A 24013-nucleotide genomic window follows, 5' to 3' on the forward strand; every position below is an offset into this window, starting at 1 on the left:
GGGGCACAGCACGAGGACATGATACTGAGGGTGCTGAGGTTGATGGGGGGCATAGCACTGGGGGTGCTGGGTCCCAGCTGACTGGAGAGCAGGCACTGGGGGTGCACAGGGGTGCACGGCACCAGGGCATGGCACTGGGGGTGCTGAGACACGTGGGGTGGAGGCGACACTGGTGTGCAGTGCTGAGGTTGGGGGTGTGGGGGCTGTGCGGGGTGGGAATGGGGGTGTACGGGGTGTGCTGGGTGTGCGTGGGGTCTAGGGGTGTGAATGATGCAGTGGGCACCCTGCCTAGGGGTCCCTGGGTGCCTTTGGGGACTCCAGAGAGCCCCTGTCTGGGGTGCCCGTCATGCAGGGGGCTGTGTGACTGGGTTGTGCTGGGGGCTGGTAGCGTGGTGGTGGCGATGCCAGCGGCACCGGGTGCCCGCTCAGCCCCCGTGACGGCCCACAGCCCGAGCAGGAGGCGCTGGGCGCTGGCTCACCTGTCTTTGGGGAGGAGGAGGAGGAGGAGAAGGACCTGAACAAGGCGCTGGGCGTGGAGCGCTTCGAGGAGATCCTGAGTGACACGCACCCCCGAAACGCTGAGGAGGCCGGACGGAGCTACGGCGAGGAGGACTTTGAGTGTGAGCGGGGCCGAGGCTGGGCACAGAGCGGGGAACGGGCAGGGAATGGGCAGGAGGCAAATAGGGAGTGGGGAATGTGCAGAGAACAGGGCACCAACCTCCCCATTCCTCCAGACCACCGCCAGTCTTCACTCCACATCCACCACCCGCTCTCCACGCACCTGCCCCCCGATGCCCGACGCAAGAAGGGGGTCCCAAAAAAGGGCAAGAAGAAGGCCCGGCGTGCCTCCGTCCCTGGAGAGACCCCCACCATCGAGGAGGCCGAAGAGGATGAGGATGACGTGTGCGACACGGAGACAGAGCGGTCGGCGGAGGAGCTGCGGCAGCCAGGGCCGGCTGAGGCTGTGCAGGTGAGGGCAGTGGGGTAGGGTAGCACTGTGCCCCCCTGGCTCAGGGTGTCTGGCTGTGGCCAGGGCACCGGAGGAGCCAGAGCCGGTGTTGCCCACGGCTGGAGGACGTGGCTCCCCAACAGCTGGCTCACCCCCTGCCCCCCCAGTTCTTCCTGCAGGAGGACGAGGTGACCGACCCCCGGGCAGAGGAGCCAGTGGCCCCCACCGCACTGCCCGGTTCCCCACTGGAGCCCCGGGGGGCCACGACCCCCAAGGATGCCCGGGCAGGCAGGTGAGCCGGGGTTGGGCAATGCTGGGGCTCTCTGGGGATGAGCAGCCTCCTGGTCTCCCCACGGCAGAGCCGGGGGGCAGCAGCCCCCTCCAGTCCCTCACGGCAGAGTTGGGGCGCAGATGGGGGGCTCGGTGCTGAACTGGGCTCCTGACTTGCAGCCCCGATGTGGAGCAGGGGGCTTCAGGGGAGGGGGTGGCCACCGAGGCCGGGTCCCCGGGTCGCCCCGCGCCCAAGTCACAGCCGGGGCACCGGAGCTACAACCTGCACGAGCGGCGGTGCATCGGCAGCATGACGGCTGCCGAGCAGGACCGGTACCAGAAGATGCCGACAGACGAGTCGGAGGCGCAGACGTTGGCCTCAGCCGACCTGGACTACATGAAGAGTGAGTGGGGGCTCCTCGTGCCTGGGGCTGCGCTGGCAGCGACCACGGGCTGGGTGAGCAGAGCCGGGATAGTGGGTCGGGCAGTGCTGGGGGGGCATGGCTGGAGATGGGGGGGTCTGGCAGTGCCAGGACGAGGGGCTCTGGGATGGTGGCTCTGGGACAAGGGATCTGGCAGTGCCAGGTCACCCCATGGCTGCAGCCAAGCTGGGTTGGGGGTAGGTGCTGACCCCACTCCCAGCACTGGGCACAGCAGCAGGGGACCCATCCTGGGTGCCAGGGCTGGGCCAGGTCCCTGTGGAGCACTGCCAGGAGCTGTGCCTGGGGCAGCTGGAGACGGTGACCATGATGGCAGTGGCGATCGCTCCCCCGGGTGCTCGCCAGCTCCTGGGATTCACAGCCTGGGGACTCCCAGGGTGACAGGTGACACTTTTTCCTCGGAGCTCCCAGGGAGTGTGGCCATGCAGAGCCTGGTGACCCCTGGTGCTGCAGCACTCGCTCCCGGCACTGAGATGGTCCTTTTGCCCTGAGATGTCCCAGTCAGGATGTAACAGCTCCCTGGTCCCCTGTGTCCCCCATGTCAGGGCTCAGTGCCCCCCACGCTGGAGCTGTGCCCCCCGTGTCAGGGCTTGGAGTGCAGGGCTGTGAGCCCTGCAGGTCGCCCACCCCACGCCGTCACTGGCCCCTCCCCACCAGGTCACCGCTTCGAGGATGTACCGGGCGTGCGCCGGCACCTGGTGCGGAAGAGCGCCAAGGCCCAGGTGGTCCACGTCAGCAAGGACCACAAGGAGCCCAGCACGCGGCAGCGCAAGCAGGACAGGCAGCCCCACGAGGTGCGGGGTCCTGGGATGGGGGGCAGGCAGGGGTGGGGGGCCCGGGGATCCTGGCACTGACCCCGCTGTGCCGCAGGTGTTCGTGGAGCTGAACGAGCTGGTGGTGGACAAGAACCAGGAGCTGCAGTGGAAGGAGACGGCGCGCTGGATCAAGTTTGAGGAGGATGTGGAGGAAGAGACCGACCGCTGGGGCAAACCGCACGTGGCCTCCCTCTCCTTCCGCAGCCTCCTGGAGCTCCGCAAGACTCTGGCCCACGGTAGGGAGCTGGGGTCACCCTGTGGGGCCCACGGTGAGGGGGGTCCTGTCCCCACTGACCTCAACCCCCTGTCTCTTGCCAGGGGCTGTGCTCCTGGATCTGGACCAGAAGACACTGCCAGGGGTGGCTCACCAGGTGGTGGAGCAGATGGTCATCACAGACCAGATCCGGACCGAGGACCGTGCCAACGTGCTGCGAGCGCTGCTGCTCAAGCACAGGTGGGCACAGGGGGCATGAATGCAGCCTCCCCCCCCCAGGCTCTGCTCCCCAGGCCACAGGACTGGTACTGTCCCCAGCATCCTGGTGATGGCTGTGCTGTCGGGCCACCACAGACAGACCTGGCTCTGTTCTGCAGCCACCCAAGCGATGAGAAGGAGTTCTCCTTCCCACGGAACATCTCGGCAGGCAGCCTGGGCTCCCTGCTCGTGCACCACCACAGCACCAACCACGTGGCCGAGGGCGCCGAGCTCGCTGTCACCGAGCCCCTCATCGCCGGCCACGCTGCCGAGCACGACACACGTGTCGACGTGGAGCGGGAGGTGGGTGCCACGGCCCCCCAGCCCTGCCCGTGCCCTTGAAGGAGTCTGACCTCAGCTGCTCTGTCCCTGCAGAGGGAGGTCCTCACCCCCACGCCCCCAGCCGGCATCACTCGCTCCAAGTCCAAGCATGAGCTGAAGCTGCTGGAGAAGATCCCGGACAATGCTGAGGCCACGGTGGTGCTTGTGGGTACGGAGGGGTGGGCAGGGCGGGGGGGTGGGGACGGTGTGTTGAGCCCTTGACTGACCTCTGCGCCCCCCAGGCTGTGTGGAGTTCCTGGACCAGCCAACCATGGCCTTTGTGCGGCTGCAGGAGGCCGTGGAGCTGGACGCGGTGCTGGAGGTGCCTGTGCCCGTGCGGTTCCTCTTCGTGCTGCTGGGCCCCAGCAGCACCCACATGGACTATCACGAGATAGGGCGCTCCATCTCCACACTCATGTCTGACAAGGTCCTCTGGGGCATTGCGGTCCTGCCGGCACAGGGGTCTCAGGGATGTGCTGGGGTGGGGGCTCGGGGTTGGAATGGGATCAGGTGGGAGGCTCAGGTTAGAATGGGACCAGGGCCTCAGAGCTGTGCCAGGTTTGGGGCTGGGTGTCCTGTTGGGGCCAGGGGTCTCAGGGCCATGCTGGGGCCAGGGACTTGGGGCTGTGCTGGGTGGGCATCTTGTGGCTGTGCTAGGATGGGGGTTCAAGGCTGTGCCAGGGTTGGGCGCTCAGGGCTGTGCTGGGGCCGTGGGCTTGGGGCTGTGCCCTGCTGTGGTCTCAGGGCACTACAGTGCTGCGGGGTGGGCACTGACCCTGCCATTGCCCCCCCAGCAATTCCACGAGGCCGCGTACCTGGCTGACGACCGGCACGACCTGCTGAACGCCATCAACGAGTTCCTGGACTGCAGCGTGGTGCTGCCGCCGAGCGAGGTGCAGGGCGAGGAGCTGCTGCGCAGCGTCGCCCACTTCCAGCGCGAGATGCTGAAGAAGAGGATGGAGCAGGAGCGGAGGCTGCTGCTGGAGCCCAAGTCTCCCGAGGAGAAAGGTACGGGGGGCAGGGCTGGGGCAGGGTTTGGGTGGGGGGATCTCAGCTATTGGGGTCTCACCATCTGTCCGTGTGTCTGCCCCCAGCACTGCTGAAGCTGAAGGTGGTGGAGGACGAGGCTGAAGAGGACGACGACCCCCTGAGGCGCACAGGGCGGCCCTTCGGGGGGCTGATCCGGGACGTGCGGCGGAGGTACCCTCAGTACCTGAGCGACTTCCGTGATGCGCTGGACCCCCAGTGCATCGCCGCCGTCATCTTCATCTACTTTGCCGCGCTGTCACCAGCCATCACCTTTGGGGGGCTGCTGGGTGAGTGTAGAGGGGTGTGGGGGGAGTGGGGGGCTGTGGAGGGCTGTGAGGGGTGGTGGGGTCACGGGGAGCTGCAGGGCTGCCGGGTGCTGCCCGGTGTGTGCTGCAGGATGGAGCGGGTTGGGGCCCTGGGGCGGGGCCGCATCGCTGGGACCGAAAGGCCGGTCCTGCCGGTGTTCCTGAGCCTGTCCTGCCGCAGGGGAGAAGACGCAGGACCTGATCGGAGTGTCGGAGCTGATCATCTCCACGTCGCTGCAGGGCGTCCTTTTTTGCCTGCTGGGCGCCCAGCCCCTGCTTGTGATCGGCTTCTCGGGGCCGCTGCTTGTCTTCGAGGAGGCTTTTTTCACGGTGAGGGGCTGGGGGCTGCTTGGGGGCCCCGGGGGAGGACATCACCCCTGGTCTCATTGCCAGGGCTCTGCCCAGCCCTGTAGTCATCCTGACACTCATCTATCCATCTGTCTGTCCCCACGGCTGGGCAGTTCTGCACGTCCAACGAGCTGGAGTACCTGGTGGGGCGTGTCTGGATTGGCTTCTGGCTCATCCTCATTGTGCTGGTCATGGTGGCCTTCGAGGGCAGCTTCCTGGTGCGCTTCGTCTCCCGCTTCACCCAGGAGATCTTTGCCTTCCTCATCTCCCTCATCTTCATTTATGAGACCTTCTCCAAGCTGGCCAAGGTGAGCTGGTGGGGCCGGGGACTGCAGGGAGACTGGGCAGGATGTGGTGCTGAGTGTCCCATCCTGTCCCACTGCTGCAGATCTTCCAGGAGCACCCACTGCATGGCTGCCTGCCTGCCAACGGCTCAGCTGAGGCCTGGGGCAATGGCAGCGTGGCCACAGCCAATGGCACCGCCCCGGCCACCGGCACGGCCGCCCGTGGCGTGGCCAAGGTCACAGGGCAGCCCAACACAGCTCTGCTCTCCCTTGTGCTCATGGCCGGCACCTTCTTCATCGCCTTCTTCCTGCGCAAGTTCAAGAACAGCCGCTTTTTCCCCGGACGGGTGTGTGGGGCTGGCGGTGTGGCCGTGGGGCTGGGCTGAGCTGGGGAAAGCTGGGCTGAACCAGGGGGCTGGGGGGCTGCAGTGAGCCCAGGGGGGCTGGGGTGAACTGGGGGGAGCCAGGCAGGAGGCTGAGGCCAAGCCGTTCCTCCAGATCCGGAGGCTCATCGGGGACTTCGGTGTGCCGATCGCCATCCTGGTGATGGTGCTGGTGGACTACAGCATCCAGGACACCTACACACAGGTCAGCACCCACCCACCCCTTGGGCAGGACCCCCCCTTCCTCCTGCAGGCTCCCTGTGCCCTTTCCCTCTGTCCTGGGTGTGGGTCAGTGGCTCCCTCTGTCCCCACTATGGCTGTGCCCACTCAGCTGCCTCCGGCTCCCAGTGTCTTGCCTTCCGTCTCTCTTCAAGTCCAGCTACTGTAGGTGGTGAGGCTCTGGCCCCCCTTGCCCTGGGGGGCACAGCCAGCACCCAGCATCTCTCCCCCTGCAGAAGCTGAGCGTGCCTAGCGGGTTCTCGGTCACGGCCCCGGACAAGCGGGGCTGGGTGATCAACCCCCTGGGCGAGCAGAGCGACTTCCCTGTGTGGATGATGGTGGCCAGCGGCCTCCCCGCCGTCCTCGTCTTCATCCTCATCTTCATGGAAACCCAGATCACCACGTGAGCGCAGTGGGGCTGGGTGGGGGCGTCGGTGTGGCCGGGGGAAGCTGAGCCAACTGTCTGCCCTTGTGCCCAGGCTGATCATCAGCAAGAAGGAGCGGATGCTGCAGAAAGGTTCCGGGTTCCACCTCGACCTCCTGCTCATCGTGGCCATGGGCGGCTTCTTTGCACTCTTTGGGCTGCCCTGGCTCGCCGCAGCCACCGTGCGCTCGGTCACCCATGCCAACGCCCTCACCGTCATGAGCAAGGCCGTGGCACCTGGAGACAAGCCCAAGATCCAGGAGGTGAAGGAGCAGCGGGTCACCGGGCTGCTGGTGGCCGTGCTCGTGGGTAGGTCTGGCCCTGGGGGAAGCCAGGACACTGCGGTGGTGTGAGGGCAGCAGGGGGAAGGGGCTGTGGCTGTGCAGGGGCAGCGTGGGGAGTGGAGCTGGGGCACCCTGAGCCCTGGCCAAATTGTCGTGGCCGTACTGTTCCCTGTGGGCACAGGAACGTGGGACCCTCTCCACGTGATGGGGGTGAGCGGGGAGGGTGGAGCGGGGCCGAGGGGCTATGCTGAGCCCCCTGCCCAGGCTGACCCTGCTCTGGCCCAGGGCTGTCCATCGTCATCGGGGACCTGCTGCGGCAGATCCCGCTGGCCGTGCTCTTTGGCATCTTCCTCTACATGGGCGTCACCTCCCTCAATGGCATCCAGTTCTACGAGCGCCTGCAGCTCCTGCTGATGCCCCCCAAGCACCACCCTGACGTCACCTATGTCAAAAAGGTGGGGAGGGGCCCTGGGGAGAGTCACCGGGGGCAGGACCCTCAGCTGGGGCAGTAGCCAGCCTGGGGCACCCTTGGGCGGGGGGCACCGGGACACCTGCAGGGCAAAGCCTTGCTTAGGGGGCAGAAGGGGCCAGGGCAGCTCCTTGGGGGCAGCCAGACCCTGGCAGGGCCAGAGGCCGTGTTTGGGGCTGTGGGTACCCCGGGCCAGGCTGTGCCCACGGCAGGAGGGGGACGAGGGGCCCGGCCCCCATGCTGACGTGTGCCCGTGCCAGGTGCGCACGCTGCGCATGCACCTCTTCACCGGGCTGCAGCTGGGCTGCCTGGCCGTGCTCTGGGCCGTCATGTCCACCGTGGCCTCCCTGGCCTTCCCCTTCATTCTCATCCTCACCGTGCCACTCCGCATGTGCCTGCTCAGCCGCATCTTCACCGACCGGGAGATGAAATGTGTAAGTGGCCGCATCCCTTGTCCTTGGGGGGCAGTGGGGGCCGGACCCCCGGGGTGGGCAGGGCCGAGGGGGCCCTGGCTGCCCCTCAGCTGCCGTGTCCCACAGCTGGACGCGGCCGAGGCCGAGCCCATCCTGGACGAGCGGGAAGGTGTGGACGAGTACAATGAGATGCCGATGCCCGTGTGACGGTGGCAGCGGCGATGGAGGCTGCGCACAGCCAGATCCCTGCACTGCGGGGCCGGGGCAGCGGCTGCACGGTCAGACCCTCACGCTCCCTGGGCCCTCGGGGGCACCTGCCAAAGAGACACCGGCCCCAGGCTTGCCCTGCCGAGGCCCCTGACCCCCCTCGCAGTACAGCCCCCTCGGGCACCTCCTGCCCACGGCACGGAGTGGAGGCCCCTGGCCCCCCAGCAGCGCTGCAGGTCCCCCCGCAGCCCCTCGTGGCCCCCCAAGGTACCGCCTGACACGCAGGTGTCACCTGAGCCCCCTCTGGGGCCACGGAACAGAAACTCAAAGGCAATAAACAGCTTTATTCCCAGCGTGGGGCTGAGGCCAGAGGTGCTGGGGGATGACCCTGTGCCCCCCCATCGAGGGGGTCCCATTCTGGCCGGTCCCTGGGGGGCTGCCAGGGTGGGAGCCAGGGCTGCCCTGTGCTGGGCCCAGCCCAGGAGGGGCTGGTGGCTCTCCGCTGCCTTCGACTAATAAAGAGATCGGACTTTGCATACTTTTCACCAGTTTTATTGGAAAGTTCCCCCCTTTCCCAAGCACCCCCCTCCTCCTGGCCCAGGCCATGGGAACAGCCCCCCGTGCAGACCCACTCCCAGCCCTGCACGGGGTCTGTTGTAGCCCTGCAGGACCCCCAGCACCCCAAAGAGGGGCCAGGTCCAAACCCCCTCCCGGCAGCCTCGTTGGGGACACAGGGACACCCCCAGTGCCGAGGGAAGCCCAGGCCTGGCCCCTGCAGCAACACAGGGTTGGGATGGCAGAGCCAGTGCAGGGGGGCCATGAGGGACCTTCCCCCCACCCCCAGCACCAACCCCCCCCGCACCCCTCAAGTCACACCCCAGCCCCCCAGAACGGCAATAAATAAACTCACGAGCCCCCGCCCCAGTGGGAACAGGTGCCCACAGCCTGGGCCCACAGCCTGGCCCCCCAGGACAGAGGGCAGCTCCATATCCCCCTGGCCCCCCAGGATGGGGGGCAGCTCCATATCCCCCTGCCCAGAAGAAGGGGCCGGTAGCACCCATGGCCCCCCACACCCCCCACCCCGGGTCCATCCCTCAGAAGCGCAGCTCCCTCAGCTTCTGCCGCAGGTAGTGCTTGGCCTCCTCGATGCCACTCACCTTCTCCAGCTCTGTGTAGGGCAGCTGTGAGGGGACAGGGACAATATCAGCTCCAGCACCACCCGCACACCCAGGGCCACCACTTGAGCTGTGGGTGGTGGTGGGAGGAAGAACCAGGATGGAGAACCCTCCCCCTAGGAAGGCCAGTGCAGCTCCTGCCAAGGGGATGGAGGGCACAGGAAGCACAGACAAGCCCCAGCTCAGCCCCAAACAGGGTGCAGGGAGGGGCAGGCCCAGGAGCACCCATGGCCCCAGTTCCAGCCCCCACTGTGGCCGGGACAAGCCTGGCACACTAGTGAAGGAATCTTGAGCCTCACCCCATCCTTGAACCCCCCTCCAGCCTCCATTGAGGGGGGATGGGGTACTGGGAGGACCGGCAGCTCCGCTGGCCCAATAGCCCTGAGCACCACCAGCACTCACGGAGCAGGAATGAGGGGCACTGGGACTTGCATTCCAGCTACCGGCAAAACAGGGGAGGGATAAAGCATCAGGAAGGCTCTGAGGGCTGGAGCCCCTCAAAACATAGGTGAGAGCTAGGGGTGTTCCCCTGGAGAAGAGAAGGCTCCACAGGGAGACCTGAGAGCCCCTTCCAGGGCCTAACGGGGCTCCAGGAGAGCTGGAGAGGGACTGGGGACAAGAACAAGAGCGAATGGCATCCCACTGCCAGAGGGTGGGGATAGATGGGATATTAGGAAGGAATTCTTGACTGTGAGAGTGGTGAGGCCCTGGCATAGGTTGCCCAGAGAAGCTGTGGCTGCCCCTGGATCCCTGAAAACGTCCAAGGCCAGACTGGACACGGCTTGGGGCAATCTGGGATAGTGGAAGGTGTCTCTGCCCATGGCAAGGGGGGGGACTGGATGAGATTTAAGGTCCCTTAAGGTGGGTCCCTGCTGTGGTTTCCACAGCCAAGGGTGTCCTGGAGAGCCTGTGGCACCAGCTGGAGCCGGGGGTGGGCACTGGGAAGCCCCCTCAGTGTGACGGGGGCTCAGCTCTGCTGCTGCTCTGGGGCCAGAGCTGGCCCTGCCAGCCCGACCGAAATGCTGCCCAAGGCAAAACCAGCCCCGCTCCCAGCCTTGCTCCTGGCCCTGGGCAGCTCCCAAGCGATTCCTCAGTGGAGTCACAGGACTCCAGAGCTCTGCACAAACAAGGGGCTCTGGGTTGTTGAGCTGTGGAATGAGGAGGAGCCGGTGCTGGCATGGCCCAGCGGCAGCGGGAGGGGTGAGGAGCTTTGGGAATGGCTGTGGGATGGCTTTTGGGAATGGCTGCAATTCCGGTCAACTCTCTGGTACAGGAGTGAACAGGACTGAGGGCTCATTTCTGAGCTGTTTTCCTCAGGAAGATCCGTCCTCAGGCTACAACCATCCACAAACAGGCATGTGGGAGCTGCACACCCTAAACCAACACCTGGAGTTTCCTGAGGGAGCTGCAGACACCTGTGAGGGCCGTGCTGGAGCCCAAGGGCTCCTCCAGCTCCAGTGCTCTGCATAGAGCAGCCAGGGCTGGAACCAGGGTGGGCACCAGGGTGGGCAGGCTCCAACCTCCCTCCCTCTCCCCAGCACATGGGATCACGAGTCACAGCACAGGAACCTGTGTGTCCCCACCTGATTTCACCCCATGGCCTGGCAGCCTATGCTGCCACTGGTCTGCCGGCCTGGGCCAAGACCCCTCCCCTTCCCCTCCCTCGAGTCAGATCTCTCTGCCCAGGACTGACTGTCCCTTGTCCCTGCTTTCCATCAGGGCTGGTGTCACCCGCCAGCCGCATGGAAAAAGTCCTGGGTGGGGTGGGGGAGGGCAAGAAAGAGCCATGAGGATGAGTCATCCCAGCTTCCCCTCATCCCTGCTTCCCCTCACAGGAACCAGTGTTTACAGTGGGGATGCCAGCTCCCAACTCCAGGCCCATCAGATACCAGCTCTGAGCCTGACACCCACTGCACCCCACGCCCCAGCACTTACCTGCACCAGACAGTATCCCAGCAGCCGCAGGTGCCGGTCCCTCATGGCCCGGGATCCCACCAGGATGTCAGAGTTCTGGCAGTAGTGCCACTTGTCATTGACCGACAGCACCACCCTGCACAGGGGACAGCAGGGATGGCAGCATCACCCCACATCACACCATCACCCCCTGTCCCAACGCCACCCCACCCCACAGACCCTGCTGCCCAGAACCACAGCAGATGAAGGGCAGCACTCCAAGCCCCCACAGACACTGCTGGTGGCAGGGGCAGCTGTTCCCAGCACCCTGGGGCAGCGGGGACAGGGGTCTGCGGGTGCCCCACGGTGCTGGGGTCGAGCGCCACAGAGAGCAGGAGCCCAAGGCAGTGCCAGGGTGGCAGTGCCAGAGAGACCGGGCACAGGGCCTCGCTCCGTACCTCTGGATCTCCTCGGCACCCTGCGGCCCCTCGCCCGGGCCCCGCTTGGGGCTGGGCCGGCACGGCGAGGGCGGGGGGCCGGCGTCGTCACTGGCGGGGGGGCTCTGCTCCTCAGGGTCCTCCTGGGCCTGCTCCCCCTGGAAGCAGCCGTGCTCGTGGCCAGGGCAGCCGGTGGCCTCCTCCTCCTCCTCCAGGATCTTGCCGATGGGGAACTGGAAGAGGGAGGCGGTGGAGGCGCGGGGGGAGCAGTCGGGGGTGCCCGGCGGCGGTGCCGAGAGGCACTCGGAGGGGCTGCTGAGCGTGGAGCTGCCCGGGCTGCCCAAGGACGGCTCCTTGCTCAGCCCACAGTAATAGTCCGAGGGGGGCTGGAAGCAGGGGCCCCCCAGGGCCGGGCAGAGCGCGGGCAGGAACCGCCCGGCCCGGCCGCTCTCCCGGGGGCCCGGGGGGCTGCTGGGCGTCTCTGGAGCAAACGGGGCAAAATCCTGCAAGTCCGAGGTGAGGGCCAGGACGCTGGAGCGCAGGGACATGGCAGCAGGGGATGTGGCCGGGGGAGCCTTGGAAGCCGCTGGAACGCGGGAGAGAGGCAGCACCGTGCCCGAACGGTTTATCCACAGCAGGAAATCTGTGGAGAGGGAACAGGGATCAGTGAGGCCTTGGGACCCGCTGACTTATGGAACGTGGGTTCAGGGCCTCTGCGGCCCTGCTGGGACTCTGTGTCAGGGAACAGAGGCACAGGAGAACCTCTCTTCCTGTGGTGGAGGGACTCAAGGAGCTTCCTCCCAAAGCACCAGGGAAGGCAGCAATACAGGGAAGGTGGTGACAGAAACAGCCAGGACTTGTTCTGCCCTAAATAACCTCCCAGATCAGGCCCTGACACATACCCTCCCACCTGGCAATCCCCTCCCCAGGGCCCGGGGGTTACCTGTGCAGTACCCCGGGGGCAGCACCTCGTCCTGTCGGTAGCACTCCTCCCCCACCAGCTGCCGCAGTGCCTCAGCCACCAGCCCCTTGTAGCTGTGGGGAGAGGGGACAGTCATGGGGGCACTGTGGGCACTGTCCCAACACCCAGCACAGCTGGCACGTCCTCCTGCCAAGCACATCCACATGGAGATGGGAACCCCCGAGAGCAGGAAGCAAAGAGCAGGAACTTTGGGCTCTGCTGTTGGGGGGCAAGAGGGGCCAGGCTCTGGCTCCTTTGGCAGAAAAGCTCCTCCAGAAATCAGGACGCTACAGGCCCCCAGAAGTGCTCCCCAGGCCTGGCACCACTGCCCAGGGCAGGGGAGAGTCCCCAGCTCAGGAGGGATTTAACAGCTGTGTGGATGTTGCACCTGGGGACACGTTAGTGGTGGCCTTGGCAGTGCTGGAGGATGGATGGGCTCAGGGTTCTCAGAGGTTGTTCCAACCCGAACAACTCTACCATTTGAAATGATTCTGTGATTCTACACGGCCCCTCCCACGGGATTCGGAGCTGCCACAGGGCCTTTCCCCCAGAACCATCTGTGATCCTGGCAGGTCACAGACCCCCATCCCTGGAAAGGGCCAGGGGAGGGGTTGTCCCCCCTCACCTGTACTTCCTGTTGGCCTCGTCGGCAGTCAGGGCATGCTCGAACATGAGGACGCGGTACCGCGGGTCGAGCCGGGGGCCGCTGTACTCCCGGAACTCCAGCTCCACCGCCGCGTCCAGCAGCGACAGGTACCGGCGCACTATCAGCGCGTAGGGGCTGCCTGGGAGGGGAGCAGCATGGAGCCCACCGGGACGGGCACACCCCCCCACCCCAGCCTGGGCTCTGCCAGCTGGGTGCCCCCAGCAAAGGCCTCACATACTCATGACGTTGGTGATGAAGGCTGGGGAGAAGACCTGGTGCAGGACGGTCTGGGGAAAGTGGCTGAGCTGGAACATGGACATGAGGATGTTGACGGTGGCCAGCGGTGAGCTGCCAGCCTTCTGCTCCAGGATGGCCTCCAGCTTGGGGAAGAGCTCCCCATGGTTGGAGGGGCGGTAGTTCATCCGGCTGAAGGGGAACACCAGCTTCTGGATCACCTGCGGCAGGAGGAGAGGGTGTGGGGTTGGGGAGGTACAAGGGACGGGTCAGGGCCACCTGCCTAGCGCTGGGCAGAGACGGGAGCTCAGAGCCTGCTGGGATGAGGGCACAGCCCTGGATCCCCTGGGACACTGCCCTGTGCTAGGGAGAAGGGCCACGGCTCCCCCAGCCCAGGTGTGCCCAGCGAGGAGCTCACCTTGCTGTCCAGCTGCTCCCCGCGCTTCAGCAGGAAGTTGGCGATGGTGTCGAGCAGCCGCGGCTCACGCAGCCGGTGCCGCGCCACGTACTTGGCGATGAGGGCCATGGTGTAGGGGGTCAGGTTCTCCGCCTTCCGGGGCAGCCACTCTGCCAACACAGCGGCGGTACCATCACGGGGCTGCCTCTGCTCCCATCACAGGCCCAGGGCAGGCAAGGGGAACAGGACCGGACAGCAGCACCAGCCCTCCCAAAACCCAGACAGCTCCCAAAAACCCTCAGGTACGGGCCAGGTGAGAGGCTCAGGCAGATTCCTGTCATGCAGAGCCAAAGCACAGCTAGAGCACACCAAGAACACGCAGAGGGTGTGGCCCTTTCGTAAAACCCCACTGAAATTCCACTGTGCCCAGCCTGGAGGGATGGTGGGAAACCAGCCCCTGGAGAAATGGGAGATCCCACCCGCCTGGAAGGGCTGGGCTGGGCAGTTGGCGACAGGGTGGCCATAACACCTCCTCCTGCTCCACCCCTGGAGCTCGGCAGGGCCCCAGCCAGAGATTTCACCACCCCATGTCCCCGGGGCCCAGGAAAGCGCCTCCAAGGCTGCAGAGCCAGAGCCCTCCACGTTCCCCACTCAGCCAGAGCCCCGTGCTCCCCCTGTGTGGGCAGCAGCAACGCTGGGGGCCCACCCGGGCAACCCTCACCTGCCATGCTGCGGATGAAGCGCTCCTGCCGGTTCTCGTAGAAGAGCTGGGAGCTGAAGATGGCCTCCAGGGCCTTGTTGTTGGCCTCCTGGGCGCACAGGGCCAGCATCTCGTCCAGCAGCGCCAGCTCGTGCTCCCGCATGGCGCTCACCTGGCCCAGCGTGTGGCGCACCAGCCGCAGGATCTTGCGGTTGTTGATGAGCTGCTGGTCAGAGGCCGCGTGGCCCTGCAGCGCCTGCGCCCGCAGCCGGTAGTAGGAGAGCAGCAGGAAGAGGGTCTGGGGGTGCCGTTCCTTCTCCAGGTGCCGCTCCAGGCTGCTGAGGCAGGACTCGACCAGGGGGTGGGGGCTGGAGGGGTGCAGCCGCATCACGCTGCTGAACACCATCGACACGTCCTTCTGGTTGAAGCGGCCCAGGCGGCTGCGGGACTCGTCCTCCAGCACCCGCACGAGCGGCGACTCCCCGGGCAGCCCTGCGGGGACACGGGCACGGATAAGACCCTGGGCACAGCTCAGCGCCACAGCACAACCGCCTCTGGAGCTCAGGCACGAGGTCACCGCCAGGGCAGGAGGGATGTGCCAGGTCAGTGACCGAAACACGGAGCAGAAGGGGAAGGGAAGGCAAAGCCTGGCTGGAACATCAGTGCATCCGCACCACAGAAAACATGTGGAGCTGTGGGGTCATTCCCACCCACCCCACTGGAATGGGAGCCGTGCAGTTCACCTGCACGAGCGAGGTTAATTTCCTAAGTCTCAAACATCTTCAGGACAAGTAAGTCACAGAATCCCAAAATCCCAGACTGGTTTGGGTTGGAAGGTACCTTAAATCCCATCCAGTTCCTCACCCTGCCATGGGCAGGGACTCCTTCCAAAAGACCAGGTTGCTTCAAGCCCTGTCCAACCTGACCTTGAACAATTCCAGGGCTGGGGCAGCCACAGTTACTCTGGGCAACCAAAAAATTCACCTCAAAAAGTTCCTTAAAAAATGTTGTGGTTGGAAAACAACTGAGACTTCTCACGTGACCAAACTAAACCCTGTTTGTTCCGGCAGGGACTAATCCTTTGGCTTTTCTGACCTTCTCCCATTTCCCGGCTCAGCTTTGGCCTGTCTGACCTGGCTCCCAGGGAAACACTTCCCTGCAGCTCAGGAGTGTTATCCAACCCTTGACTGTCAGGAGGAATCTCCTCAGCAGAGGCACAGAGCGCCCCTCCTGGGGCTGGGTTGGCATGGGCAGTACAGGGCAAATCACTGTGGGTTATCGTTAATCACAACTCAGGAGGGGGAACGTGCAGAATTGGTCTGAGCAGCTGCTTTGTTCTGAATAAAGGTCTCAAAAGGGGCTTGGAGTTTGTGTTAATGAGGGGCGAGAACAAAGTGGGGGGCACAGCAGAGCTGGGCGGCCGAGTACGGGGGTCCCGGCGAGGGCAGCCCCGGCTCAGTGTCAACAAACACCCGGCGCCGACAACCCGAGGGGAGAGGAAAGAACCGGCCCCCCCTCCCCCGCCTGGGGCTCGAGTTACTGCGGCAATCGGCAATCGCTGCGAGCGGCTCCACCAAGCCCCGGCCCGGGGGGGCTGCGGGGGACAGGAACGAGAACGGCTGGGAGAGCCGCGGATGGAAGGGCAGGCACAACTTCTCTGGGCAACCTGTGCCAGGGCCTACCCACCCTCACAGCCAAGAATTCCTTCCCAATATCCCATCTCTCCCTGCCCTCTGGCAGTGGGAAGCCATTCCCTGTGTCCTGTCCCTCCATGCCTTGTCCCCAGTCCCTCTCCAGCTCTCCTGGAGCCCCTTTAGGCCCTGCCAGGGGCTCTCAGGTCTCCCTGGATCCTTCTCTTCTCCAGGGGAACCCCCCCAGCTGTCCCAGCCTGGCTCCAGAGCAGAGGGCTCCAGCCCTGGGAGCAGCTCCGGGGCCTCCTCTGGACTCTCTGCAGCAGCTCCACGTCCTCCTGCTGCTGTTCCCAGGGCTGGGGCAGCTCTGCAGGGGGGTCTCACCTGAGCAGGTCAGGATCCCTCCTGGCGCTCCTGCCCACTCCTCTTTTACACAGATCACAATCCCCTCCTTGTGACAGGAGAATGTGCAGGGTCTCCCATGCTCAGTGAAGGGGGAGCACCTGGGACACAGTCCCAGCTCTGGAACATCCAGAGGCAGCTGCTCAGGAACCCAAACACCTCAAACATTCTTCCCTGCAGAGCAACACCCGGTGACATAGGGCTTGTGCCCTGCAAGGGTTCAGCCAAGGCCTTGGTCTCCTCTGTTAGTGCTCAGGTGTTTCCTGGTTTTCAGGGCCTGGAACTGGGCTCCAGGAGCAGCTGATCCACACTGGTCAGGCAGTGCTGCCGACCTCCCTGGCTCCAGCACTTATTCCTGGGGCTGCCAAGGGCACCTTGCCCTCCTGCCCCTTGAGCAGAACCCTCAGAACACAGTCTTCCAGGGCAGTGCTGCCCCCTGAGCAGGGCCCTCCCTGAAGGGCATGCAGCCCTCCTGCCCCACGAATAGAGCAGCACTGGTCTGAGCAGTTTGTGCCCCTCAAAGGGCACAGCCCTACGTGCCACAAGCCCCCCAGCCCCAGGCCCCGGTGTCACCCCACCCCCGGGGTGCTCACCCAGCGCGGCCGCCGCATACAGGCAGTTGACGATGCTGAAGTTGTCGAACTTGGCACAGCCGCTCACGATGGCCTGGCACAGCGCGTGGAACTCGGGCTGCTCCAGCACCTGCCCCGCGGGCCCGCGCCCAACCCCGGCCCCCGCGGGCGGCCCCGGCTGCTGCTGCAGGAGCTGGCCCAGCTTGTGCAGCGCGATGGGATAGTGGCTGGCCGACACCTTGCCCGGGTTCTGCGTGACCCAGCGCAGCACCTCGCCTATGCTGCGCGAGCGCTCGATCAGCCGCTTCATGGTGAAGAAGGTGTCGTAGCTCATCTTCTCGTGGATGAAGTTCCAGCTCTTCCTCTTGCCGTGGGCCCGGCCCCGACCGCCGTCCGGGGGCACGGGGGGCAGCAGCCCATGGCCGTAGGGGTCCAGGGGCAGCAGCAGCCTCGGCCTGGCCTTGCCCGCGCAACAGCAGGCGGGGAACATCGCGGCGCCGCGGCGCTCACGGGCAGCCGGGCCCCGCGGGCCCGCCCGGGTCAGAGCGCGCAGCCATGGGCACAGCAGCGGGCACAGCATGGCGAGGGCGGCGTGGCGCGGGGGGCTCCGCGGCTCCGGGGGACCCTGCGGGAACAGCGCGGGTGCGGGCAGTGAGGGGGCTGCGGGGCGGCCGGGGCCGGCGGGGACACGGGGGCCGCCCCACCCACGGAGACCCCCGACCTGCCAGGGCCGCCCCATCCACAGGAACCCCCACCCGCACGGGCCCCCGGCACCCGGACCGCCGCCTCACCCGGGCCCCCGTCCCGCCCAGCGCCGAGGTCCCGGGATCCCCGGCCCACAGCCCTCTCCCGGGCACACACCGACCCTCGGGCGGTGCCGAGCCCGCCGTGGCCCCCCCGCTCCCCAGGGGCCCCGTCCCGGCCGTACATGGCGCTGGCGGCCGCTCGGTCCCGCCGCTGCCGCTCAGCGCCGCGGGGCCCCGGGCCGGGAGCGCGGCCCCGCCGCCATCTTCGGCCCCGCCCCGCGCGCGGCCCTTCCGGGGCGGGGCCTGCGCGCGCCGTATGCAAATCGCCCCTCAGCCTCAACCAATGAGGGAGCGCGCCGCCAAGGCGCGGGGATGCCAGCGCAGGCGTGCTGCGGTCCTGCGGAGCGCGTGGCTGGATGCGCAGGCCCCGCCCCCTCCCGGAGCCCCGTCCCCCGGCCCCCGTTCCCCCCGGTTCCCGTTCCCCCTTCCCCCCGTCTCCCCCTTCCCCCGTCTCCCCCTTCCCGCCCGTTCCTCCCCATCGCTCCCCGACAGCGCAGCAGAGCCGGGACGCCGCGGCCGGTCACAGTCCTTCCGCTTTAATTGTTACGGCGGTGGGGGGCGGCATCCCCCAGCACAGCACCGGGATCCTCGGGACAGCGGGGAGCGTATCCCGCCCGGCACCGAGACGCCCGTGGGGCGCGCTGCCCCGGCACAGGGACCCCTGGCACCCTCGGGATCTCTGGAGCCCATCCTGGCGGCACCAGGACCGCCGGCACCGCAGGGAGCATTTCACCCCTGCAGCGGGACCCCAGGGGCTGCTCCCTTGAGGGGTTGGGCTGTACCCCCGCTGGGAGGACCGGGGGCACAGCCACCCGTGGAGCGGCCGTGGGACACTCCGTGCAGGGCTGGGGAGCACCGGGACCTCCCCTAGAGGTAGCTGAGCCTCCACTCCTGCAACAGCACTGGCCCCGGAGCCCCAGCACGAGGTGGGGGGACCCCCTGGGACTGCAGCCCCCGGGGGACACAGTCTGGAGCCTGGCACCCCTAGTTCTGATGTACTGGGTGAGCTGAACGCAGAGCCCCAGGTGGACTGGGCGGCTCCCCCGGTGTCCGGGCACGGCTCAGGCTCCGGGAGCGGGTCTGGGCCGCGCTATCTGCGGTACATGGCGAAGGCCACGAAGGTGACGAGCAGGGTGAGCCCAGCCAGGCAGGTGGTGGCGGTGGCGGTGAAGACGTGGCGGTGCTGCAGCTGCAGGTACCAGAGCAGGGCCAGCAGCAGCACGAAGAGCGGCAGCGCCAGGCTGCCCATACCCAGCGTGGCGGGCGCGGGGCCGCGGGGGCCGGTGGGCCCGGGGGCGGTGGGGGCGGCGCTGGGCGGGGACAGGTGGCAGTGCAGGACGCTCAGGTGGCCCAGGTGCAGCCCCGCCAGGCTCTGGGCATCGTCGCGCAGCAGCTGCCCCTGGTAGATGAGCCGCACCTGCTGCTCCTGCCCGGGGAAGTAGGTCCTGGACGGGACAGGGACAGGGGTGACATCGCTGGCAGGACAGGCCTCTCCACCCACCCTGTGCCGATGTGCCCACCTGGACCCCCCACCCCGCCCGCACAACCCGAGCCCGTGTCCCCATCACCCGCCCCCGGTGCCACCCGCCAGGACAGTCCTCTCCATCTTCCTACGGATGTGCCCGCCGTGGCACCCGCTCTGCCCTGCTTACTTGTGCCCCTGTGTCCCCCCCAGCTGGCACTTGCCAGAGCAGTGCCCTCTGTCCACCCCTGCCCTTCGGCACATCTCCATCACCCGCCCCAGGGCTCGCCTGCCAGCACGGGCTGTCCCACGGCCAGAGCGCCGGGTACAGGCACCCGAGCCAAGCCCACCTGTCCCGGGCACGGCTGTCCCCTCCCGGGGCTCCCCGGCCCGGGACACGTTGGCGCTGCCCGCCCCCCTCACCTCTTGAGCGCCCCGACGGTGTCCCCGGGGCGCACCCGCGCCAGGCGCTCGGTGTCGTTCAGGAACTTGAGCCGCAGCACCAGCGTGGGCTCGGCGGGGCCCTCGGGGGCGGCCGCGGGGGGCTCCCGGTGCCGCAGCCCCGTCACCTCATCGGGGGCCGCCGCTCCCTCGGCCGGAGCCGCGGCCGGGGCCGGGGCCTTGCGCTCGGTGGGGGCCGCGCTCGGACCCGCCTCGGGCGGCGGCGCCGCGGGCTCGGGGGCGCGCGTGGAGGCCCAGGCGAGCCCCAGCACCGCGGCCGCCAGCAGCAGCGCGAACAGCACCGTCACCTCGTCGCCGACGCCCTCGATCAGCGCCATGGCGGCGGCGGGGCCCAGAGGGCGCTCCGAGCGGGGGTCCGGGCGGCCGTCGGCTCAGCCCGCGGGGCCGCGGGGAACCGGGGCCGGGGCCGCACCGGGCCGCGCTCGGGCCGCCATCGCGCCGCTTCCGGCGGGGCGCGGGGGGCGCCGGGACGTGTAGTCCCGCGTGACGGCGGGGCACGCCGGGAGCTGTGCGTCCTGTCGCGCGGGGAACGCCGGGAATTGTAGTCCAGCCCCTTCGCTGCCCTCAGGGATTCCCGGTGTGATCCCGATCGCTTCCAGTCGCTCCTCATGATACCGGTATGGTTTCAGTTTGATCCCAGTCACTCCCAGTATGATCCCAGTCTCTCCTAGATATTCACAGTATTATTCCAGTAATTCCTAGTACGATTCCGGTCAGTTCCAGTATAATCTCAGTATTATCCCAGCGTGGGCCTAGCTGCTCCCAGTATGATTCCAGTTGCCTCCAGTGTGGTTCCAGTTGCCCCCACCATGGTCTCAGTTGCTCCTAGTCACCTGCAACACAGCTCCTGTCACTCCCAGTATGATCCCAGTCACTCCCATATGATCTCAGTCCATTCTAGATATTCCCAGTGTTATTCCAGTGACTCCCAGTATGAAACCAGTCACAAACCAGTATAGAATCAGGAGGCAGCAGCATGCAAGGGCAGCCTCTTCCTGCTGGGGGAATCTGAGGGACTGGGGGGCTCCCAGGAGGGAAATCGTGACTTCCCTTGCGGGATCCTGTATGGGACCTGCCTTGGGGTGGGAAGGACAGGTGAGCCTGTGCTGGCCTGGAGCTGCTGAGCAGATCCCAGGGCTGTGGCAGCGATGGATGTGAGAGCAGCAGCAGATTTCAACCACGACTGATCTGTGTGGGTGGAGAACTGGGGTTTATCCCTTTCCAATGTCAGAATGAGCCCAAACACACCATCGGAGGGGTGGTGGCTGCTCAGATTTGAGGGTTTATCCAGCGGCTCATCCCCTCCCTGATAAATCCGGTGTCTGGTTGTCACTGTGGATTTGTCTGGCTTCAGCTCCTAGAGGTTGAGACTTTTCCATCCTCCCAGCCTCGATTAAGAAGCCATTTAATATTCCCGTGAAAGTACATCCAGTCACCCCTGAATTTCCTGGGAAAGCTGAGCAGATTGTGCACCTTAAATCCACTGCCAAGAGACCACAGAGGCCTCGAGTTGTCCTGCCTGAGGCTGCTCCTAATCCCTTGGATTTTTCAAAGTTCTCCAAAAATATCAGTGGTATAAAGCAATGGTGGGTTCTGGAACTGCTGCTCCAGAGGTAGGGCCCTCCTCCCCTGCCTGGGCTCCTCGAGTGGCTCCCCTGGGAGCAGCAGCACCCAAAGGTGCCCCGTCCCCATCCTGCAGCTCTGGCCCCACCGGGGCTGGGAGATGAGCCGGGGGGCTCTCCAACACAGCAGGAACCAGAGTGGGCACAGAGCCAGGGCAGTGCTTGTCCCCTGTGCCGGGTGCTGCTGAGGCCCCACCTCAAATCCTGCACTCATTTTAGGCCCCTCAACAAGACACTGAGGGGCTGGAGCGTGTGCAGGGAAGGGAAGGGAGCTGGGAAGGGGCTGGAGCAGCAGGAGCAGCTGAGGGAGCTGGGGGGGCTCAGCCTGGAGAAAAGGAGGCTTCAGGGGGGACCTTCTGGCTCTGCAACTCCCTGACAGGAGGGGGGAGCTGGGGGGGGTCGGGCTCTGCTCCCAGGGAACAGGGACAGGAGGAGAGGGAACGGCCTCAGGCTGTGCCAGGGGAGGGGCAGGTTGGATAGTGGGAGAACATTTCCATGAGAAGGACTGCCCTGTTGTGTTTCTGCCTTTAATCTGTCAGGGTTCACAGTTCCTTCCATTTCCTCTTTACTCACCAGTTCAACTTTCCTCAGTGTTTCTCAGACAGACACTGAGGCTGAGCCCCTCCTGCCCCGCTGGCATTCCCAGGGTCAATGGCCCCATGCCCTGGTTGGAACCCCCGACTCCCCCTGGTTGGTGCCCAGGGGAGATTAATCCACCTTGCTCCATTTTCAGCTTCTTTTCACAAAGACCAGGGGCCTGCACGGTTCAGCTCCTGTGAGCTGAGATCTGTGACCAGAGGGGGGTCGCAGAGGGATCCTGCCCCAGGTTTCTGTGACCACCCCAGCCCGGCCCAGGAGAGGATCCTGGGGTGCAGCACCTGGACACCTGTGGGAGCAGGACATGTCCCAGCTGTCACTGAGACCCACGGGGTGGCCTGAGGTGGGCTGATGGTGTCACAAGGTGTCACAGCAAGGGACACAGACAACTGTGGTCCTTCAAACTGAGGTCACCTCACGAGGCCGGTGGCCACCTCATGTCCTTGGCACAGTGAGGGGATGCACTGCCCCTTCACGGGACAGCTGTCCCCTCTGGGCGGCCCCAGGTGTGACGCTCTGCTCCTCTCTGCTCCACACCAGAGCTGCCTGGAGCCTTGTGGAGGTGCTGCACCCGGGTGATGGGTTTTGGATTTGCGATTTGACAGCCACACAGTGTGGATCCGGATGGGATTAACAGTGGAGCTGGTACCTCCACGCTCCAGAGCGAGATCCAAGAGCTGCAGCTATTCCAGGGAACGCTCCTGGCTGATCCCCGGCCCGGAGAGGACGGTCTGTGTCACTGGAGGGTGACATTAAACAGCTTCCTCCCACCGTGCCGATAGGTTTGGGAATAGGAGCCGCTGCCCTGCGGGGGGTGTGGCAGGAGGGGCAGCCTGAGCCCCTTGGGGAGGGACGGGGCTCCTGCTCCCCTCGGTCCAGGGAAGAGGAGCAGTGTCCCCAGCAGTGTCCCCAGCAGTGTCCCCCAGCACTGTCCCCCAGTGGAGCTCTTGGCTCTCCTGACAGAGATGTCCCCACAGAGATGAAGCCCCAGTTCCTACTGCAAGAGTGATCAAGGACCTCAGGGCCCCCAGTGCCCTGAGAAGCCCTAAAGCCTTGGAGACCCCTCCAGGATCCCCCTTCTGCCCATGGGGCCAGACACCCACTGAAGCTGAGCCCTGGGCCTTGGCCTCCCCTCGGCTCTGTTTTGGGGGTGCTGCTCCCCAGCCCTACACCCTGGGTGGGCATTGGGGTTCTGCAGTGGGGACCCTCCTGCTGCCCCACATAGACTCTGGCACTGTCACAGAATAGTTTGGGTGGGAAGGGGCCCTCAAGCCCGTCCCATTCCACAGCCCTGCCATGGGCAGGGACACCAGAGGCACTGGAGCGGCTGGTCTGGGGGTGGAAGCAGCGGCAGGAGGAGGAGGAGGAATAGAAGGAGTGGGAGAAGGAGGACGAGGAGGAGGCGGCATCTCTCCTCTTGGCAGCGCTGCCGTTTGAGGCACTCGTGAACGGCAGCGTCAGATGGAAACGTTGCAGATGGAGCTGAGAAAGTTGAGGCTCTAAACATGAAATTCATCCTAAAAAGCAGTTTCAATCTCTGCATGTCTCCTGTCCACAGAGAGTGGCCAGCTGGCCATCCCTGAGGGAATGCTGGCTCCTGAAAGCCCCCAGCTGGTCCCCAACTACTCCTGCCTTTGAACTTTTCCCCTTGTTTCCCATTGAAGTTCCCTCCTGTTTTTTTCCTATCCCTGTGCTAAGCCCCAGCTCCATCTGTTTGTTCTGCTCCCTCTGCTCCTCCATTCTCGAGTGCCAGCCCCAGTGCTGACTGAGGGGGTCCCGCTCCACAGGGGCTGTTGGGGACAGGATCCCCTTGACCCCTGTGCACGCTTTGGCTGGGGAATGCTCTATCCCCGTGCCTGCTGTGCCTCATCCCATCCCTGTGCCCTGTATCCTGCTGGCTGGTGGGAGGTAGTGGTGACCTGCGGGACTCCCAGTGCTGGGGGACACTGGTGGCCCAAAGGGACACAAAATGTTCTCTCAGGGTGGTCTGTGAACACCCACATAGGGGGTGAGAGGCCAGGGCTGCAGGGGGGCATCACACATCTCTGCTGGAGGAGGACAGGGGGAAGGAGGAGGAGGAGAAGGAGCAGAAGGAGAAGGACGGAATGTGGGGATGTGAGGGTGGCCACCCTTGGCCACCTGGTCAGGGGACAGTCACCTCGACCTGTCCCTGCTGCCACCTTGGCCAGGTGAGGGTGAGGTAAGGATGAAGGACAATGTCCCATCCCTCACCAGGAATAAATCCCAGAATCCCTTGTCTGTGGGGGTGATGTGGTAGAGGGAACTGTGAGCACATGGAGTGTGTGGACATTCCAAGGGGCTGAAATGGAGGCAATTTATAAATGTTTATGTGTCAAACTGACCAAGGGTAGGGTTAGGTGGGA

At 65.7% G+C, this 24013-nt stretch overlaps 3 protein-coding genes across 6 annotated transcripts in view; 1 reads left to right on the plus strand and 2 right to left on the minus strand.

The window, feature by feature from the left end:
• Nucleotides 1-24013, plus strand: part of SLC4A2 (solute carrier family 4 member 2) — a 31904-nt gene that overhangs the window by 2694 nt on the left and 5197 nt on the right. For 3 of the 4 annotated variants that reach the window (XM_027903801.1, XM_027903803.1, XM_027903804.1), the window contains exons 2-22: nucleotides 449-620; nucleotides 735-970; nucleotides 1117-1241; nucleotides 1400-1623; nucleotides 2317-2453; nucleotides 2530-2710; nucleotides 2793-2928; nucleotides 3066-3249; nucleotides 3322-3436; nucleotides 3510-3694; nucleotides 4062-4275; nucleotides 4362-4583; nucleotides 4783-4931; nucleotides 5063-5257; nucleotides 5338-5580; nucleotides 5732-5821; nucleotides 6072-6238; nucleotides 6315-6568; nucleotides 6829-6998; nucleotides 7273-7446; nucleotides 7552-8158. In XM_027903801.1, the coding sequence (XP_027759602.1) occupies nucleotides 449-620; nucleotides 735-970; nucleotides 1117-1241; nucleotides 1400-1623; nucleotides 2317-2453; nucleotides 2530-2710; nucleotides 2793-2928; nucleotides 3066-3249; nucleotides 3322-3436; nucleotides 3510-3694; nucleotides 4062-4275; nucleotides 4362-4583; nucleotides 4783-4931; nucleotides 5063-5257; nucleotides 5338-5580; nucleotides 5732-5821; nucleotides 6072-6238; nucleotides 6315-6568; nucleotides 6829-6998; nucleotides 7273-7446; nucleotides 7552-7632 (3654 nt within the window). In that variant the 3' untranslated portion in view covers nucleotides 7633-8158. Of the gene's footprint in view, nucleotides 1-448; nucleotides 621-734; nucleotides 971-1116; nucleotides 1242-1399; nucleotides 1624-2316; nucleotides 2454-2529; nucleotides 2711-2792; nucleotides 2929-3065; nucleotides 3250-3321; nucleotides 3437-3509; nucleotides 3695-4061; nucleotides 4276-4361; nucleotides 4584-4782; nucleotides 4932-5062; nucleotides 5258-5337; nucleotides 5581-5731; nucleotides 5822-6071; nucleotides 6239-6314; nucleotides 6569-6828; nucleotides 6999-7272; nucleotides 7447-7551; nucleotides 8159-24013 lie in introns of those variants that run through there. The other variant, XM_027903802.1, reaches the window with a different exon arrangement.
• Nucleotides 8266-17651, minus strand: FASTK (Fas activated serine/threonine kinase). Its single transcript, XM_027903805.1, has 10 exons — nucleotides 17609-17651; nucleotides 16702-17305; nucleotides 14097-14567; nucleotides 13397-13545; nucleotides 12983-13199; nucleotides 12724-12883; nucleotides 12081-12172; nucleotides 11159-11780; nucleotides 10743-10857; nucleotides 8266-8813 (listed from the first exon to the last, which is right to left on the minus strand). Exons 2-10 carry the CDS (start codon nucleotides 17258-17260, stop codon nucleotides 8727-8729), a joined length of 2472 nt encoding a protein of 823 aa, XP_027759606.1. The 5' UTR covers nucleotides 17261-17305; nucleotides 17609-17651; the 3' UTR covers nucleotides 8266-8726.
• TMUB1 (transmembrane and ubiquitin like domain containing 1) lies at nucleotides 18150-19792 on the minus strand. The gene is made up of 2 exons (XM_027903814.1): nucleotides 19372-19792; nucleotides 18150-18931 (listed from the first exon to the last, which is right to left on the minus strand). The coding sequence occupies exons 1-2, from the start codon at nucleotides 19725-19727 to the stop codon at nucleotides 18577-18579; spliced, it is 711 nt and encodes a 236-aa protein (XP_027759615.1). The 5' UTR covers nucleotides 19728-19792; the 3' UTR covers nucleotides 18150-18576.

This window comes from Empidonax traillii, unplaced genomic scaffold, assembly GCF_003031625.1.
Source record: "Empidonax traillii isolate 1590-97213 ecotype Southwest subspecies unplaced genomic scaffold, ASM303162v1 scaffold993:size324958, whole genome shotgun sequence".
NCBI classification, from domain to species: domain Eukaryota; kingdom Metazoa; phylum Chordata; class Aves; order Passeriformes; family Tyrannidae; genus Empidonax; species Empidonax traillii.

Bases quoted from the DNA above. Each gene is read 5' to 3' on its own strand.
- FASTK (XM_027903805.1), bottom strand. From the start codon at position 17,260: ATGCTGTGCCCGCTGCTGTGCCCATGGCTGCGCGCTCTGACCCGGGCG. The intron at 13,200-13,396 runs GTGAGCTCCTCG...CTCCTGCCGCAG, and splicing joins GGGAGCAGCTGGACAGCAAG to GTGATCCAGAAGCTGGTGTT. The intron at 11,781-12,080 runs GTAACCCCCGGG...CCCTCTCCACAG, and splicing joins GCCCCCGGGGTACTGCACAG to ATTTCCTGCTGTGGATAAAC.
- TMUB1 (XM_027903814.1), bottom strand. From the start codon at position 19,727: ATGGCGCTGATCGAGGGCGTCGGCGACGAGGTGACGGTGCTGTTCGCG. The intron at 18,932-19,371 runs GTGAGGGGGGCG...TGTCCCGTCCAG, and splicing joins ACCGTCGGGGCGCTCAAGAG to GACCTACTTCCCCGGGCAGG.